At 37.8% G+C, this 20,889-nt stretch overlaps 1 protein-coding gene across 1 annotated transcript; it reads left to right on the plus strand.

Moving 5' to 3' along the window:
• The first annotated feature begins 12,277 nt into the window (after positions 1-12,277).
• LOC141626850 (protein transport protein Sec61 subunit gamma-1-like) lies at positions 12,278-20,871 on the plus strand. The gene is made up of 3 exons (XM_074440457.1): positions 12,278-12,523; positions 12,636-12,756; positions 20,664-20,871. Exons 1-2 carry the CDS (start codon positions 12,430-12,432, stop codon positions 12,749-12,751), a joined length of 210 nt encoding a protein of 69 aa, XP_074296558.1. The 5' UTR covers positions 12,278-12,429; the 3' UTR covers positions 12,752-12,756; positions 20,664-20,871.
• The last annotated feature ends 18 nt before the right edge of the window (positions 20,872-20,889 follow it).

A 20,889-nucleotide genomic window follows, 5' to 3' on the forward strand; every position in this document is an offset into this window, starting at 1 on the left:
GTTACTAGTTGATATTTTAATAACCGATGACGATTTATAATTAAAAACCCGTCTTATACATTTAGCAAATTTCGAGTCGGACCACGAGTTAAAAATAAGAGGAAGTGGAAGCCCACTTCCCATGTGGATCTCGGTTTGGCCGAATGAAAGGACAAAAGGAGAGCCTCTCCTCCTTGTTAACCTAATCATTTTTCATTTGCAAAAACATTAGGGTTTTGGAGGCATTTTTCCTCTGAAATTTCTAGATCTCACATCGTAAAATTCACAACAATTCTCTCAATATTGCAAGGCAATTAGAGAATACATTTCTAGCACAAGGGCATAGTCTCAGACGGTCTTGGGTGTATCGATTAGGAGGAAATCTACTTTGTTTCTGTTCTTAGGCCGCATCTCAAAGGACCCGAGGTTATTTCTTATGCTTTATCGTTTCTTTGTTGTTTTTCGTTTATGACAATAAATCACATATTAAATTTATGTTATAGTCCTATAATTTAAGGGTTTTATACGGATATTACCCCACAGGATTTTCTCTAAAAAGGAAATGTTGAAGCTCTGGTTCGAAAGTACTCAAGGCTTCCTTTCGTGATTCTCTTTGCAGACGGAGTCTATGCCTAAATAGTCTCTCTGGCTTAGAATCAGCTGCAACTAACTCAAACCTGTCTGACCTGGGCATACACAACACTGAAAGAAAACAAATAAGAACTGCCTCAAGGAATAAAAATTCCCTGAGATGGATAAAATAAACAAAACAAAGACAGATAGAGCAATTGTCTCCCCGGCAACGGCGCCAAAATTTGACAGGGCTGTCGTATACCTATAAAAAATAACTAACTAAACTAACTATATAGCTAGGGAATTTAGGTCGATCTCCTCAGGGAGGCAAGATATCTGTAAGAGTCCGTCTATTTGGTCACAAAATGGGGGGTGTTTAAATTGGTTTTCTAAACTAAAAGGTTTAAAGGAAGAGAAGCTGAGAAAAGAGCAATAAAGGCAGAAAAAGATGATAAACTATCAATAGAGAGAGGACATGTCAGGATTTTGGTTCACTACGGTAGTCCAGTGACTTAACTGTAAACAACTAAGATAAATTACTGCGGGACGGATATGGAAAGGTCCTTCCGGTCCACTTTCTATCCTAACTTACCACTAACTTAACTTCCGTCCTCGTCAGGGTAGTCTACTGTTCATAGCAGGTCTATTTAGTCCAATCTTCCGATCCAGGATTAAATTTAACCAGATTAAAAAGGTGACTCAGAAGCGTGCACTCAACTAAGTCGGTAAATGCAGTTATATTGCTATGGTGACAGAATCTCACAATTAATTCATCTAATTTATTCATTACATCGTCACATTCCTACCGTAGATCCCCTAATCCCAACATGAAATAGATTTAGCTACTCATATCGCTATTAATATTACCAAAACTAATAAAGATGAATGAACTACCAATAAACATAATGAAACGATAATTAAATTGCATAAAAGTAATTAGGGCAAAGAAATAAATGAAGTAAAACGAACAATTAAAGTAAATGAAAGAGAGATTATTATTAAGAAAGGAGAAAGAGATTACAATCGCAAGAATCCGGCGTAAAGAACGACAAAATCCGAGCTAAATAACCCCAAAAGCAAAGTTACAGTGAAGGATGAAAGCAACGCAGTCTTGAAAAATGATAGATAATGAATTAGATGAAAAATTAGATGCTAATGACCTAGTAAAGTTGCGTTTAAATAGAAAATAAACTAAGTTCAAAAGCTAAAACAAGTTCACGGGCTAATTAAACCCCACGAAAGCCTAAACCACTCGATCGAGTAGTTTGAAACCACTCGATCGAGTAAAGCTCCAGATAAGTTACTCGATCGAACATAAATGTTACTCGATCGAGTAACTCCACTTTCCAGCACTTCTTGATCGAGTAGAAATCCACTCGATCGATCAACCAGGGCCACAGAAACCACTCGATCGATCAACCCAGGCTATAAAAACCACTCGATCGAGTAATAAAACTACTCGATCGAGTATTCTTCCTTCCAATCAGCCCAATCTTGTACTCGACTGCCTCGTAAACCGTGCCTTCACGCTTCCCAATGCAGGAACTCACTCCGAAAAATCCCGTCTCCTCAAAATGTATGCAAAAAGGACGAAAAATGGTACGATTCCACTACTTTCGCGTTCATTTCTACAAAACGAACCAAAGTAGCCAATTGGGGGCAAAATGCAATATAAACAGTATGAAAGTGCATATAAATACGTGCTAGAATAGGCTAAAAAGACTATATAAAATGCACGTATCAATAATGTATTTATATAAGTCTCTAATCAGGGCATAGTGAAAGGGACACTTATGCCTCATAATGATTAGTTGTGAGTTGGTTGATGAATACGTTCCGTAAGTCTTGATACTGAGATATCAAACCAGGCACATGGATACATGTTTAGAATGTGTATTAGACTGACCCGTCAAAGAACTTTGTTAAGGTTTCGCTTAGTGTCAACATAGTTTCTTTCACCGTTTAGTAGTCTTTAGACCCGAGTCTTGACTATTCTGTACATGTGAAGTGCTAGTTTTGACATCATCAAACGTCAACCGTGACTGGTGGCTATAAAGGTGATGGTTGAACTTGTCATGGAATGTGTGACAGAATGTGGTTAGACAAAATGGGAATTCCTCCTCCTTTGATAAAGGAGTTTATCATCTTCTCCTTCTCGAAGAGTGGGAATTGTATAAGTGCATGGCCATGCCCTGACGAGGTGAAACTCGGTCGTCTGTTGTAACAATTCAACTTAGAGATTCGAGAAAAGAGATAGAGTTTTATAGGGATGACACTTCGCCTACCCTATTCTCATCTGAAGAGATAGAATCAAAGAGATTATGGTGCCTTATAGGACATAAGTGCAAGTGGGAGACTGAAAGAGTTAGTGTGCCCATATGTCCGAAATATTGTATAACCGATTAATTCTATGTGGCTACAATGTTCTGCTAGGAGCTGCTTGTAGTTTGAGTCCTAAATGAGTTAGGATTCAGGTAGTATTAATCGGTCCTACAAGGTCACACACTAGATGAGTTTTGCGCAATTATAACTAATATAAAGTTAATAAGAATAATAAAAGATTATTCTATTAGACTTTCCTAATCCTATATAGTTTAGGATTCTTCTTGAACTCCCTATATATATAGATATAAGAGGAGTTGTTTAGAGATCAATTTTTCTGAAAGACAAAACCTCAAGGGAGAAAAAGGAAGAAAATTGCTCTTAAATTTGTACTAGCATACATACTCATATTGTGTGGATACCAGTAGAGGCGCAACACTTGGGGCGTTATTGTGAGACGGTCTCACAGATTTTATTTCTATTCAAGGACCTGCGATTTGGGTTTTATTATACTTCTTATTATTAGCATATTATTGGAATTCTTCCGCATCCAAGTAAGTTTGCTAATCACCCCTTTTATTTAATCTTAATACTTAACATGCATGAGATCTTGGGAATTCTGTAATTCAAATCTGTTGAAAATCGTTACAAAACCCTTCAAATGGATGACAAGTGAAACTGATGTTCGATAGATGAAGAAGTCTCACTAGACACCCATCCCCTCGACGATATGATTAGTTTTTCATTTGAAAAAAATATGCATAATACATTCTTTATAATATAAAATATTCAATTTTCTAATTTATGTGCTCTTAAAATAAATAATTAGTTAAATTTTTTATTAAAGAGAAAAAAAAAGTATATAACTTGAACTTTTTTTAGTTGATTAAAAGTCGTCGGTTTTTTAGCTTTAAACATGTATATACGCGATTACTCGTTTATCACTCAATTCATATGGTCTTTTATTAATGGTAAATGGGTAGATGACGAATGATAAGTTTCAAAATTGATCGATATTTAAAAAGCGATGGATAATCGAAAAAGGTCTATCCGATCTGAACCTAGTCCATAGAAATCGTAACGTATACCAATTGGCCTAGACGCAGGATACGGGTTAACCGGTCGGGTTCAAGTCGATTATGTTTGAGTCGAGTCATTTTCGGTTTGACAAAATTCTGGTCGAGACAAGTGAATTCGAGTTCGGGTCATTATTGGGACAGTTTTTTTCAGATATTTAGGGATAGCAGTCATTTTTAACAATAAGCATTAAAATCGAGTTAATGTAAATTTGGTCAAGTTTGGATATCGAGTCAAGTACAAATGGAGCTATCTTGCCCCGTCTAAATTGGCCCGCAAACCCCCTATTCTATAAGACTAAACCCCCTTTTTATCTATACTAGTTTTTGGGCCCGGCAATGCTCGGGCTTCAGTATATAAGTTTTTCGGAAAAGACAAATGTGTGATCATATTGGCTAAAAAGAATAATACGATATATAATGGAAGTTGTCATATATACATGCACTCATAATCAGACACCCATGTTCTTTGTCACAAAAATCGTGTACTGGATGACAGTGACATCTATACGCCTTCCGTATTTCTGAGAACTTTTAGAAGCGGAACGAGGGGAAGACTGCTCTATAACATCCACCTTGGCAGCCCATTAGTTTTGTCTCTGAAGTAATGTTTGCTATATATTTGTGCACCTCCAACTCAGTTTCAGCAAATGAAATTAGAACAACTTGATCTAAAATGAAGAATTAATATGAACTAAATTAAATAAATTTCTTGATATCAAACTGTATATGTGATACATACTTGAGAGAGTATTGAATGCGCATATTTTAAGCAAATCACCATGGTGCAATAAGCGCGAACCACTTCGCTACTTGTTGGAGGTTGACCGATTTCAGAAACCGATGTTTACATTATCATCAGTCATGAGTTGGTTGCACGAGCCTCGGGTGACGGATAATTATAGTATTTGAGCCTATGGGTTCATATCAGGTTACTAAGGTAATTTCTCTGCTTAGATCACAGATTTATGTTTCGCAGCAATCTTGTCTGCGAAAAGACCCCCTAAGGCTTACCAAATGAACACATACACAAATAAATGGTGGAGCCTTAGGTATCACATAACCCAACTATTGTTACAGAGTCATAATTAGGCAAACCACATGGATTTTTTCACCATCAGAAACATAAATCCTAGTGATAAAAAGATCAGACGGAAGGTTTAAAAGCGACAAACATTTTGTGTGTGTTGTATTGAAAAACCATCCAACACCCTTCTATACTTAATATAAATGATGTCTTCCTCTATCAGCCATGCATTTTGCTTCATTTATTGAAGATGATGTGACAAATGCTGCAATTTTTGCGTCTACAATTGTAGAAAACCAGCAATTGGTTTTTGTAAAACGGCAAATTACTTCATACTACAGCTGTTTACCCCAGATTTCGATAAATCCCCAAAGTTAAGATAATGAAGTCATTCCTCAAGGTCCCTATATATATTTAAAGAGATCCTTAATATCAATGTAAAGAAAGATGGATGTGAAAACAAAAGACAGCTTGGATGTATAGTGAACACACAAACATTAGCATTTTATAACTAACAGCTGCAGTAAACAAACACAGGAAAACAACGCAATTAAAACCAACTTAATTGTTACTCCCTCCGTTGCATTCATTTGTTTAACTTTGATTAAAATATCTGTCACAAAGAACAAAAAAAGATATACAAATGCTTGAGCCAAAGGAGGTATAACCAACAAAGTCTAGCAATAGAGTGAATACCTTAGGAGGGAAAGAGTGAGCCTAGCAAGACCAGCTTCCATATCGACTTGATTTGCTAATTGTTCAATCTCTCCTCTGGAATATAAACTACCTAATAACACATCAGTAACTTCAGCCAACCCTAATAAATAATGAAAATGATATAAAATGAAGCAATTTTAATGTGGGGTTGGTCACCTCAATTTGTCAATCCTAATATAGTACGGATGCATCAAATCTGCAACCACCATGAGTATTTGGTTAACAGGGCCTATGTACATATGTAGTACAATTTTTTTTCTTAGTTTTTAATAAATCTAGTTAAAAGCTTAATTTCCAGAAAACAAAGACGAAGGTAATTGTAAAACAAATGGGAATAATAAATCCTTAATTTGGTTTAATAATGAGACATCTCATCAAGACTTAACATGTCCCACTTCAAAAACAAAACAAAAATGAATAACAAAGATAACATGAACGATTGTTGAAATACCTTCACTTTGGTTAAGGGTTGAACGCCCAATATCTTGGTTTATCACCCCATGTGAGAGGTCACAAGCTTGTGACAAAAAAAGTCCGTCTCATTATGTATGAACGCCTATAGACTAATAGATTACTGAAAGACCAAATACGAAGGAACAATTAAATAGAATCAGATAATCTCACCGACTGTCACTCACCAAGTTTGAATCAATTTGCAATTGGTTCCATGATTCTTGTAGCAGACAATAACAAAGGTCAATGCATTCGAGCACAAACATATCGGAAAACACAATGATGAACAAAATATCATCAAGAAAAAGAAAAAATACCATCAGTTCAATATAATAACTTATGAGAACTGAATAGATGTAAAAATAATTTTTAACAAAAAGTCTTACCAAATTCATACTCCTTCCCTTTCTTTTTTGGTCCATTGAATTATTTCACTTGCTCCAAATAATCAGCTTATCCCAAAGAAATGGAAGGAGTGCAAGATTAGTGGTATCTACATATGCGACCAATTTCTTGTCAATATGTAGTATTTTGCGATCAAAATCATGTTAACTTATCATGGCCGACGCAACACACAAGCGTAAAAGAAAATAAATATCCTACAGCAGAAGATATTTCAGCAAACACTTGATATGCATTAACACTTGCCTGCAAATGAATACATACTTGCATGCAGGCTGCAACCACCTACAAAGCACACAAAACGATTGAACATAACAGCTTACAAAATTTAGGATATCAGAATAACACATCCTAGTATTTAACCAAAGTCTAACTACAAAGAAAAATAAAGCAGTAACAAATTACTTTCCTTGGAGTCTCTCACGATGCCTGAAAAAGTCTCTTTTATATAGATACTAGATTTAATGCCCGTGCATCCACTTGTAATATTCTATCTTATTAACTTTACTACTTCGATGGTATTGTAGGTAGCTGCAAAATATATATAAGATTAAGGCCCTATTCTTTTGGACTAAAATTATTTAAACTGAATTAAACTGATCTGATCCGAACTGAAACTGATAAAATTGAACTGACTTGATCCTATCCTTAGGCCCTGTTCTTTTCGGATGAAAGGAGTAGAACTGAACAGAATTGAATGGGACTGAACTAATCTGAATAAAACTGAACTGAACTGATCCTATCCCTAGGCCATGTTCTTTTCTGATGAAAAAAGTTGAACTGAACTTAATGAAGATTAATTAAACTGAATTGAATGGAGGTGAACTGAATGGAGCTGAGGTGAACTGAATGAAACTGAAGTAAAAGTTAACTTGTGAAAAGAAGGGCTGAACTGATCTGAGTTGAACTAAAAGGAGATGAAATAAACCAAAAAGATAAGCTGGACTGAACTGAACCTAATGAAGCTAAACTGAACTAAATTGAAAAAAGCTGAGTTGAACTGAAATGAGCTGGAAATCTGGAATTAAGTTCAAAAGAACAGAGCTTAATAAGTTGAACTCGGCTGAACTGAACTGAACTCAATAAATCTAAATTGATCTTATAATCTAAAATTAAGTTAAAAAGAACAGGACCTAAATTCTTCTTTATAATTCACTTGTTATATATGGTGTTCACTCAATTCAATTTCACAAGTCAAAATATATGAAAAGCATATCTGCAAATATTGTTGACTCTCAACATATCTTACCTAAATAGTTTTATTTTTTTATCATATCTTACCTAAATAGTTTTATTTTTTCTTTTTCTATATGAATTACTCTCATCATACCTAAATCACTACAACTCTATTTAATTTTAATTTTAACATCAAACAAATAAACTTTACCTAAATCGTTAAGAAAATGTTTATCGCTCGAAAACTATACTCCCTCTATTTTTCTGTTTTCTTCCCATTTCTCTATCATATGTGAGGAGTATTTTAATGAAATGGGAAGAAAACAGAAAAATGGAGGGAGTATAAGAGTACGTAAGATAAAGAATGAATTTTTATTTATGCCATCTCCAAACATTTTTAAAATAATTTTTTTTTATCACCATAGGTAATGAAAAACACATGGTAAATAAGTGTAGGGTTGATGATTCGAGTTAAGCATAATAAAATATTCATACATGAGAAGTTTTTTTCTTGATAACTTTGGAGAAATTTTTTTGAGTTGTAATGCTACTCACCTATTGTAGATGGATTTGGAGAAGTTGTTAAAGAAGGGATTTGGCTATGATAGATCTGGTCTAAAACTCATCGCAAGGTCAAAAACCTACTACTGTTTATACAATAAAATCATAATTACTTAATGTGAGAAAGACTAATTCTTGTACCAAAAAAAAGACTAATTCTAATTATGAATCATTGAAAACTATTGCTAATTTTCTATAACACAAACAACCAACCAGTCTTCTGAGAGACCGTCTTCCCTACATTAATGAGAGCCAACCAATAAATAACACTTTTTCTTTTTGTCGCACGAATTTTACTTATATCGCCCGAGTAATTTACAAAATTATCCTTAATATAATTAAACAATCACAAAATTGCCCTTGTACAATAAACAACCCATTCCATCAGACATCAAAAGCTACTACCGTACTTATCAAATTTTGCTACCATACTTCTCAAATCCACCTTTGTTTAACCATTTGCTAGTTTCCGACGATAACAACAACAATGAAGGTACATTACTCTCTTTAATTTCAACAAATAAGATGCGACGAAAGGATGACACCCAAAATGTCAGACGATAGAGCTGTGGTATTGTCGTGTAAGTATAACGATCAGGAGTCGTCATGTCATGTAAATCACACGACACAATCGTCGTTTTGTCATGTATAGCACACTCACCGTAGATTGCTCGTGTAGGATAGACGTCACCCCTACGGCTTTGTCGTGCTTGGGACATGAACGGACGGTGAATATGTCGTGTTTGGGACACGAATTGACGGTGGATGTGTCGTCTGATACGCACGAGCAACCCTTAAAACTGCTGAGCTTATGATGGTATCGATCAACGGAACAGCTCGGAGACGGAAACCCAGTACAAAGTCCAACTACGCTCTATTATTTTACGTCCTCTACAGTTTATACGCATAAATTGTACGATTGAATCCAATTGATAAAGAAACAATCAAAAACTTTTGTATACGTACAAAATGAAGCATATATGAATAATGCAAGCCGTGAAACCTTTGTTTTATACCTACAAAACATACCGACTTCAAGATATAGTCAAATTCTTAATAGTTTATCTCAATGTTATCTCAGTTTAACTAAAACTAGATTTCACGCCCAGTCGTTGGCCGGGTGATATCAAGAAATAATTTCTGAATATTTATCTTGATCGAGATTGTTGCATTGAAAGCATTTTAATTATAACTAATATATACCTATATTTTGGTTAATCTTTGTGAGATCTATTACTCTCCAAAGAACACCATAATAATACTATTAATTGCTCTTTTGGGCAAACCATTTTGCATAATGTTTGGATTCGACACCTAGGATTGTGATCGTTGTAAATCTCTTACACATATGATTTTGATCAAAATTGATGTAAATATTTGAGAAATGTTTTTTGGTTAAATAAATTACATAACAATATAATAACAAACCAATATTGAGGAAAGGGATATCTATCGTGGCCGTAATACAAAAGGAGTTTACATATACAAATAGATATTGTGTAGTTGCACAGCTAGAATTCTCTTGCGTTCAAAATTATATAACTTGTTCTACTCAAATATATATTGTGTAGTTGCGGAGCTAGAATTCTCTTACATTCAAGATTATCCTACTCTATTGTTGATCAAATTCTTGCAGTAGTTTATTTTCAATTTATTCAATTATGTACGGGTAGATTTCATGTCAAGGGTTGCCCGGGTTATACACAACAGTAATTTCTAAGTAATTATCATGAGACTTAGTGTTAGTAAGATTATTAATACTATTGAGTGTAGACCATATTCATTTTTAAGAATTTTTGATTGGGTATAGACCGTTTTTATGTGTGACTGTTAAGAGTAACTATGTAGACCTTCTAATTATTAGTAAAGTTTTTAAATAGGTGACGTGTTTGACGCATGTTTGTCTTCTTTTATGTTATGATCTTAATAAGGGTGCAATTATGATGCTCTCTATTAGTTGTAAGGTCTATCTATTATTTGCTACTTAATTAATGTCAAATATATATATATATATATATATATATATATATATATATATATATATATATATATATATATATAATCACAGGCCAAATTATGAGACGTCGTTGTAAATGATTGGTTTGTGAACTTTTTACTACCTACTCTCAAATATAATCAAGTAATCCGCGAAAATAAGATTATTAATAGTTAGAATCACAATCATAATTAGATTCTCTTGTTCAATCATATATTACGAAAAACTATTCTGACGACATGCGAATTTACGGTAGAAAATTTATTATGCTTTAACTATTTATGGCAAACATGTTTCGCATCAATGCATTTAATGGCTTAGTGGAGAAATGAATAATAATAATAACATGGCAAAATATCAGAGCTTTTTTTTTTGAGGACTCTAAAGAAAAGCTGATTCGCCAAACAAAAGAAAGAAGAAAAAAAGTTATACGTACAATCTTACTTTAATCCTCTTGCGTTAGTCGTATTTGAAGGAGATGTGGACTACTAATGAAAGTCTAGCAAACCCTGTCAGATGGTAGAGAAAAACTCTATCCCATATCGCATCCTTCCTTGTCAGATCTAAAAAACAAAAAGAACAAAAAATACAGTTAACATAAAAAATATACGAAAGCTAAAAAGAAAAAAAAATACCTCGTGGTGTAGTGCATGCAACACCATTCTTTTCTTTTTTTTTTTTTTTTTTTTTTTAGACAGCAGTAAAGATAGGTATGCCTAACTATTCATGGCCTTACACGCAAGGCCATGAGCAATCTTATTAAACACCCTAGGAACATAACTAAACGATAAACAATGAAACGATGAACAAAGTGAAAGGATATCATTGAGGAGTGTCTTAACCAAATGATGAGGCTTGACGATATCCGCAATGGCCGTAACAATGGGAAGACAATCCGAAAAAACTTCCAAGTGAAAGATATTGTGTTTGACTGCCCACGAGAGGACCTCCCGCAGTCCCAGTGCTTCCGCCGTAAGAGGAGATTCTGCCCTTATGAATTTTCCTGTCTCAAAGAGAATGTTTCCAACCGGCGAGAGCACAACCCACCCTATCCCCGCAATTTCCCTCGACTTCCACCCCGCATCAACCATCAACCGAAGACGGTCACAAGCATTGGGAGACATTACCAGATGAATCGGTTTACTTTCCCGGATCCATTGCATGCGTTCGTCATCCAACTCAAGAGTTGCCAGGATTTCACTCTTTTGGAGAGACAATTTCAAAGAAATCACCTGATCCGCAGTCCCAACTAATTGCGTCCATAAATTCAAGATCATGACGCCTTTGAATGCTTGTGACCGTCATAAGGGTGAATTCGCCTTTGAATTTCGTACCTGAAATATCAACCAAACAACATTATTACTTATTAGTATCTACAACAAACTAAACATTTGTTTGATACACGTCAATATCTTAAAGATAATTTATCCTAAGTTATGGATGTTAATGTTAAGCAAAAAGATTGATAGTCATATAAAGATGGGGTATGTATGTATAGGAGCTCGTCTTTGTGTAAAGACTTGTAGGTAATATACTAAATAGACGTTCGAAGTTATATACAACTCTCTAATATGCAATTAATAATCTTTAATGTGGGATATTAATAAATAATAGCATTTGGTCGATATAGGACTATAAGTAACATTGTAACTGTCAAATTCTACAAAATTTAAGCCACTATATAATTTGACTTTTAAAATACAGGTATTATATGAATTTTGCATTATCTTAAAATTAAAATACGGGTATTATATGAATTTTGCATTATCTTAAAATAATTATCGTTATTTATCTTCTAAACTTTTCACTAATATATTTATCTTATTTTAATATTTTATAACTTAAATAATTCACAAAACTTGGACCAATAATATCGCTTGAAAAGTTGAACCAATGAAATCGCTCCAAAAATTCCTCTTTTAAGTATATAGATAGATAGATAGATAGATTCTACCGTATATATAAAATAATTAAAAATTATTCGAAAGTCATTCGTTAAACTTGAACTCTCTGTAATCGCTCGAAAAAAACTTCCTTTAATACGGAGTAATATAGATGATCGATATTGATTAGGAAACTCCCACTTTCGTGCAATCTTCAAATCAAAAACCCATCTTCCATCTCATCTCTTATCAAAACACAAGGAAATGGATGCTCTTGACACAGTATTCGATCCCTTGAGAGATTTCGCCAAGGATAGTGTTCGTCTTGTTAAGCGTTGCCACAAGCCCGATCAAAAGGGTACCAATTCAATTTACTCCAATTTTATGTCAACTTTTTTTTGAAGATCTTGTGATTTATTTGGTGAATTAACTGAATTTTATAATAATGATTGTTTTGTGTAAAATTGCAGAGTTTACAAAGGTTGCTTTTCGTACGGCAGTTGGATTTGTGGTGATGGGTTTTGTTGGTTTCTTCGTCAAACTCATTTTTATCCCTATTAATAACATTATTGTTGGATCTGCTTGATTTAGGTAATTAATTTGTTTTGGTCTTTGTTTCGAATTGTTTCTTAGTGTTTTTGACTTAGTGTTTTTGATCGAAAAGATTGTGTTTTTATCGGTAGGGATTTTTGGTATGAGCCACTCACACAATATTAAAGATAATAAGAATCGGAAAAATAACAAGGACACAATATTTACGAGGTTCACCAACTTGGCTACGTCCTCACTATAGTCGCACTAGGAATTGTATTGATCACTCAATAGATATACAATGAGGAATGAGGATACAAGTTACATAGACTAAACTCTCCTTTCTTATACTATATTCATGACTCTATCAATGTACAAGTAAGTTATTGGTCAATTAGTAACTCATCTTCGTAATGTTTCAACAAGAAACATCTACTCCATAATGGAGGGATTTAACTCTAACAATCTCCCACCTCCCGACAATTATGGAAGTAACACCAAAACTTATTTTCTTCACCTAATGCAACCATGTCTTTGCTCATGTTAAATGCAAGAGCTCAGCCAAGGTACTACCCATCTTTGACCATTTACCATTCAACTTTGTTCCCAAAAGCAACCATACTTGTCGGGCTTCATTCATCGTTTTTCGGGGTGTGCACTCCCACCTAAACGAAACATCATTTCTTGCCTTAGTAAACTACTTGAATTTCCGCACACATTTGAGCGTGCCAGTTTCACCTTGTGCATTCTCGGACCACCTTCCGCCTTCAAGCCACCGACTTTACTTCCACGGTACTTAGTGTAAGGCACACTATGCATAGTTTTCGGATCCTGCAACAAGTCTCGTGAAACCATTGTATTCTTCATCCCTTGAGCAGTTACACAACTCATGTCACTATACCCTGCAGTGGTGTACAAAGTTCCACTCTTAGTCCCACGAGCTACAACAATAGCTTCCTTGACTATTTTCCAGGAACTTTCCTCAAAGACAACCTTGTAGCCTGCTTCATCGAGCTTTCCAACAGATATCAATTTCTTTTTCAAGTTCGGGATGAACATGACATCTGTTAGCTCCCACCTACCCCCAGTTCGGGTACGTATCTCAACATCACCTTTTCCCATAATCGGCAACCTTCCACCAATAAATTTATGAAAGGAATTTTTATCCGGAGAAGCGTGAAATGATACACCAGAGTCTAATACCCAAGACTCAATCGGATCTTCGACACTCACTGCCAAAAGATCACCTTCATCCTCCACAGCTATCGCCCCATTTCCATCCTCATTATTACGCTGTTGTTCATTTTTCTTAGGATTTGGACAATTCCACCTTACATGGTCACTCTCACCACAATTCCAACAGGTAGCACCTCCTCTAGTTGTTGACTTTGATTTCCCGCGATAACCACCTCTATAATTTTTATTTCCTCTACTACCAGCAATTAATCCGCTCCCATTTATTCCGGACGTCTCAGCTAATTCATTCTTGCGAATTCTCTCGCTAAGAATTAGATCACGTACATTTTCAAACTTGAGCCTCTCTTATCCTTGCGAACTACTAATTGCAGTCACTGTAGTATCCCCAGGGCCGTCTTGGAGATTTAGGGGCCCTGTGCAAAAATATAAAATGGGGCCCTTTATTTGTTCTAAGCGGAAATTTTTTAAATTTATATAAATCTAAATTTATACGGTAACATACCGTGAAACTTAACTTACTCCGTATATTTTATTTTTATGAAGTTGATTTAGGATACCAAATGAAATAGGAGTAATAAATTAAATCCACGTAAAAATATAAAAGTATTAGTTACTTAATTTTATGTGCCAAACTGAAAATTATTTCCCACTATTTTTAGGTCATTACGTAATAGAAATTGTTTTAAATTGGGTAAAACATATTATACTCATTTGCTAAAAATAAGAATATTGGTAAAAAAAAACCAATTATACGGCCTAACTATAGTATTAAGTGTAAGCAATATAAAAAATGAAAAATAAATCGGCTTGTGAGGGTTCGAACGCGGGGTGTGGGAGTGAAAACCAAATGACAATCCAGTGAGACACTATGCTGTTGATATCAACATTTGTGCTCTATTGATATATGAAGTTAGTTGGTTTTTGGGCTTAAATTTTGGGGGCCCTGTGCAGCCGCACGGGCTGCACGGGCTCAAAGACGGGCCTGAGTATCCCAACTACTAGGTAACGAGGATAATAAAATTAGTGCTTTTATCTCATCATTAAAAATCAATTTTTACGGAGCTAAGTTGTCTTGTGATCATATTAGGGGTCGTTTGGTTCAACAAGTCGGAATGGAATGGAATGGAGTTTGATAATATAGTGGTATGGGGCATGGTTACCGAATTCGCTTTGAATACGTCTTTACCAATTCGCGATTCGCTCTTACAGAATGTGTGTTATTAGTATTTCCGGTAAGCAAAATAATAGAATTCGCGATTATTAGGGCAATGAGCGAATTCGGTAACCTTGGTATGAGGTTCTAAATCCATACTTGTCTAATCTTCTTTGGTTCATCATAAATTATAGAAGGAGGGAATGGAATTTGAATCCAAGGGAGGAGGGTGGGTATAGGATTCCAAGGGGTTGGGGTGAAGTTAGAATCCATTAGGTATCTAACTCCATTCCAAATCACCCCAACCAAACAATGGAATGGATCAAATCCATTCCATTCCATTCCAATATGTCCAACCAAACACCCCCTAAAATCATTAATATGATTTGCCATTGTGGTTCGTTCATGCATTTGTAAACCAAACAACCTACGCATAAGGAAAACTTTATTTGTAGCTGACGGTGTCTCATACATATTTTCTAGGACATTCATTAGGTCCGATGTCGTCTTTGCACTCACGCTTGCCTGTCCAATTTTTCCCACTCTTCCTTTTCCATCGAATCCGGCTTAGTGTCTTCCAAAGGAAGATATAGATTCTTTGAATACAAATAATCCGTTATTTGCATTTTCCAGAAAGCAAAATATTTCCCATCGAATTTATCGAACAAAATTTTACCTCCTTCCATTATTGTGAATTTTAGTGGATCGCTCTTCCCTCACCCGCCCAACCGGGCTCTGGTACCAGTTTGTAGGGATTTTTGGTATGAGCCACTCACACAATAATAAAGATAATAAGAATCGGAAAAATAACAAGGACACAATATTTACGAGGTTCACCAACTTGGCTACGTCCTCACTATAGTCGCACTAGGAATTCTATTGATCACTCAATAGATATACAATGAGGAATGAGGATACAAGTTACATAGACTAAACTCTCCTTTTATAACTAAATCCCAAGCTATAACTTCCATGTAACTTATACTATATTCATGACTCTATCAATGTACAAGTATGTTATTGGTCAATTAGTAACTCATCTTCATAATGTTTCAACAAGAAACCTCTACTCCATAATGGAGGGATTTAACTCTAACATTATCATCTGGGGTTTGTTATATACCTGTAATTTTTAGTTCCTCTCTTTTATATCTATCTATAATTCTGACCATTGTACGACATACAGCGACCGTATCCTTATGTGATGCACCTCATTTGATGCTAGCGATAATAATTACTCCGTTTGTTGTATCATACAACCGTCTTCCACGAGATCAACTGTTATATGACTATTGGAATCGTAATTGGTGTCAGGAGGTATTCTTATTATCTTATCTTACCTCAATGCTGTAGGATCGGGAACAGTAACACTGTAGCGTAGCCATAGAGGGATTTTTAATAATTTGCAAACGTCTTGCTGTTGAGTCATCTTATTATGGCTGTAATGTATACAGAGTACTTCCTGAAACGACAGTAACATTATCATGGATGACCCTGTTACCTGTAAGGTATCGAAGTGTCAAGCATGCATGTGGGTGAGGATGTCGCCTGGCTTGTGTTAGCGTTTGTGCACTTGGCAGTCCTAACTTGATGCATGTTCATTGTTATAAGCGAGGGAAACGAGATGGAGAACTGTATATGCTCTTCGTCTTCTTTAATTTAAAAAAGCACGCCTTGGATGAGGCACTAGCCAAAACGCCTTGCGCATTATCAAACTAAGTGCTCTTCTTTATTAGCATGCGCGTATGGAGTGAAGCGTTGAAGTAACAAAGTAACGATATATGCTCATTGTTATTAACATGCATGTGTGCCTCATGGCATGAATTTGCAACTTTTTCTGTTTGAAATTTGATAATAATGATGGCGTTGTTTGGACTTGTGGCCTAATCGTTTAAGCCAGGTATATAAATGACTGTATTGCCGTCTCTGAATATGGGAACATGGTACTCCCTAATATATAGCTGCCGTTGCAAAGCCAATACCAGACTGATACAGCCTTGATTAGGAATGGCACTCGACTCACTATGACCCATAATATGCTACTGCAACTCGAAACTGTTCCCGCAATTGTGACTCACACTGGGATTTAATTCATGTGTAAAGTGGAATGTTAAAGCTACGAAGTTGCATAGTGTCACAGTCCGCTACTTTTGCCGGACCGTGGCGCGCACCTTTGCCCGTCTCAAGGCAAGATGCAAGCGACAAGGATCTTCGTACTAGTGAGGGATCGCCCACTAGCACGATACTCGGGTCTCGGGGTGTGAGTCGGGATCCTAGTGTCGATCCCACAAACACGGCTTGTTAGTAAAGTGAAGGCAAAGAGTCGTTCACAACAAAGCAACAACAAGCAAATACGAAGGCACAAGGTAGGAAGTAGATTTTCATTCACTAGTACTCCCTAAAGAGGGAAATATGATAGTTACATCCTGGTAGCAGGAAACATTGATTTTACAAGTTTAGTTCAGAATAGCGATATACCTATTTATGGAAACCTATTCTAAAACTACTAAGAAAATACTTACTACAAATGTACAATGGAAATGAAATTACATAAGCATAAATAAATCTAAGGGTTCAAGTGTGCGGATTGTCACACTCTCCCCACCTAACTGCCGCCGCCTCGGCAACACAAAAATCTTGAATGGTGCTTCAGTGAGACATCCTCGGTGAGCTCTGACTGTCCATGCAGTGTTGGGGATTGGCTTGTACCACTCGGCTTGAATGTGCGCTTCGTCCCAAACAATGACTGGCCTTTTCGTCCCCTCAAGGATAGGCTGGAGTTCCTTGACATAGAAGCTGCCGAACATCATGTTCTCCAAGTTCACCACGTGCTCCTTGTCTCTCGGGAACGTCCACTTTGCCGCTGCTTGAAAAGTCCTCTCTCGGGATTCCTTCAAGTACTGGCCCCAACGGACCTTCATCTTGTCTCTCGTCACTTCAAAGACTGCATTCAAGGGAATGTGAGATCTCCAAGACGCCGAATCGATTTCGGCGCGCCCCCGATGGTACGAGGCCTTCTCTCTTGGGTCGATCGACCATGAAACCAGGACGTCGATTCAAGACATCGACGCGGCCCCCGATGGTACGAGGCCTTATCTCCCGGGTCGACCGACCCGCAAACCAGGACGTCGATTCAGCACATCGACGCGGACCCCTGATGGTACGAGGCCTACTTCTTTGGGCATCTCGGCCCTCATTGTCTACTCCTCGGTGTGGGGGTAGACTCTTCTTTCGTCCCCCAGGCCACTTAGCATCGTAGTTAGTCTGGGTCTTGTTCGCCCTCGGCTCCACCGAACCTTTAGGCAATCTCCAAGGTCGCATCCCTTGTTTCGCCTCGGTATCACCCTCATAGCCGAAATTCGATGCGCCCCTTGTCTTCGTCGCCGCTCACCGTCTTCACTACGATAGACCCCATTAGTAGCATCGATCCGTCACTCGGTTTCAATACCACCAATGCTTTCGAAAGAACGCATCCCGAGTACTAACTTGAAGTCATCCAATGAACGGTGGTGAAGTCGAGCTCCCCTGCCCACTCACCCACTTGGACCGCGACCTTCTAAGCCACTCCTTGGACGCGTCTCATTTTCCCATTGACCGCTTCAGTACCGTTAGCATCCCGCAGAACTAGCCCCAACCGATCCGCTTCCTCTTTCGTAACAAAGTTATGGGAGGCGCCCGAGTCGATCAAGGCTCGTGCTTGCTTCCCATTCACCATCAAGTCCACGTACATGAGCCCCTTGGATTTCTTGGCGGAGGAATCTTCGTATTTCCCCATCGCGCTGATCCGTTGGAGTGAGCCCATCCGTGGTTGGTCTTCACCATCACTCGAGTCTTCGTTACACTCTTGGTGATAGTCGGCCAACGCCCCATCAAGACGTTCTTGAGCCCCTTTCGGCATCTCCTTGAACATGGCATTGAACTCCGCTTTACTCGGACAATCGGCCATCTTGTGAGGACCCTTGCACACAAAACACGCGAACGGTCTCTTCGTCGTGGAAGCAGTAGAGTTTCCCGCCTTCGAAGACGAGCTTGAGGGCGAGTTTGTAGTGCTCGCCGATTGGGCTTGACTTCCTTGTGAGCGGAAACGACTGTTCCCAACAGAAATGGCGCTGTTTTGTGGCCTTTGTCCATTGTACCCACTTTGTGACACACCAGTATTCCCCGTTGGTGCCAGAACTCTTGGTGCCTCTCGCTCCCCCATGAAAGTCGAGCGGGCGCTCCGCACCGATATGGCCGAAGACGAGTTTTGGGATTCTCGCCTCATGACCTCTGTTGAGCCCACCTCTTCAACCCATCAATGAATTCGAATGTCCTGTCCGTCTCGGACATTTCGGTAATCTCGAGCATGCATGCTGAGAATTCCCTCACATATTCCCGGATTGATTTGGTGTGCTTGATTTCCTTCAACTTCTTCCGAGCAACAAACTCCGTATTCTCGGGGTAGAAGTGATCCTTCAAGATCCTCTTGAAGTCGGCCCACGATGTCACCGTAATCGTGCCCGCATCGATTTCCTTGTACCTAGCCCTCCACCACATCTTGGCATCGTCGACTAGATACATACTTGCCGTGACAACTTCCGCGTCTTCGTCGAGCCCACTTACTCGGAAGTATTGCTCCATATCGAAGATAAAGTTATCGACCGCTTTCGAATCCCTCGCCCCATCGTAGGCATGAGGTGGAGGGGCCTTCACCTTATGGCTCCCCGTATTTCCGTCATTGGCCACCGCTTTCACGAGCGTGGCGCAAGTGTTCTCTAACATCTCGACCTTTCGATGCGGATGATTGATCTCTTCCTCCCGATCGTCGGGATCGCACCACCGATCGCTTGATGCGGGTGTCCATCCCGTCCACCTTCGTCTCAAGGTCACAAACCGTCTTTTGCAACTCCTCGAGGCTCGCAGCCATCCGCATAACGATGTCCTCGAGTTTGGGAAGCTTGACGTCGATTGCGTCCTCTAAGGCATCCACTCGGTCCTCAATCTTTTCGCCCATTTTCTCGATCTCGATAAACAAATGCGGCTTGCAGACGCCCGTCCGAAGATCGGGCTCTGATACCAAATGTCACAGTCCGCTACTTTTGCCGGACCGTGGCGCGCACCTTTGCCCGTCTCAAGGCAAGATGCAAGCGACAAGGATTTTCGTACTAGTGAGGGATCGCCCACTAGCACGATACTCGGGTCTCGGGGTGTGAGTCGGGATCCCAGTGTCGATCCCACAAACACGGCTTGTTAGTAAAGTGAAGGCAAAGAGTCGTTCACAACAAAGCAACAACAAGCAAATACGAAGGCACAAGGTAGGAAGTAGATTTTCATTCACTAGTACTCCCTAAAGAGGGAAATATGATAGTTACATCCTGGTAGCAGGAAACATTGATTTTACAAGTTTAGTTCAGAATAGTGATATACCTATTTATGGAAACCTATTCTAAAACTACTAAGAAAATACTTACTACAAATGTACAATGAAAATGAAATTATATAAGCATAAATAAATCTAAGGGTTCAAGTGTGCGGATCGTCACACATAGCCTACAACTGTGATACAACAACTATCAACAATTGTTGCATTCCCGCTCTATATTTGCCTAACTCCTTTACCCCTTGGGCCTTGGTGCAGGTAACTTCGTTGGTGGAGAGGTACTTCAGAAGAGAAGACTGGATACACATCTCATTAAGTTTTTTTTTTTGTTTTTTAATGTAGTCGAGGGTCCCATTTCATGTGTAACTTCCGAAGTTATACGTCTCAGTGTTGCATCATTTGTAGTTCTCGAATTTTTGTGTAAGAACCTCGTATTCTGAAATTTATGGCATTTTGTGCAAAATTATACTTCCTCCATTCCAAT

Source organism: Silene latifolia, chromosome Y, assembly GCF_048544455.1.
Source record: "Silene latifolia isolate original U9 population chromosome Y, ASM4854445v1, whole genome shotgun sequence".
NCBI lineage: Eukaryota > Viridiplantae > Streptophyta > Magnoliopsida > Caryophyllales > Caryophyllaceae > Silene > Silene latifolia.

Coding starts and splice junctions, on each gene's coding strand:
- LOC141626850 (XM_074440457.1), top strand. CDS start 12,430: ATGGATGCTCTTGACACAGTATTCGATCCCTTGAGAGATTTCGCCAAG. Junction 12,524..12,635: donor CCACAAGCCCGATCAAAAGG/GTACCAATTCAA, acceptor GTAAAATTGCAG/AGTTTACAAAGGTTGCTTTT.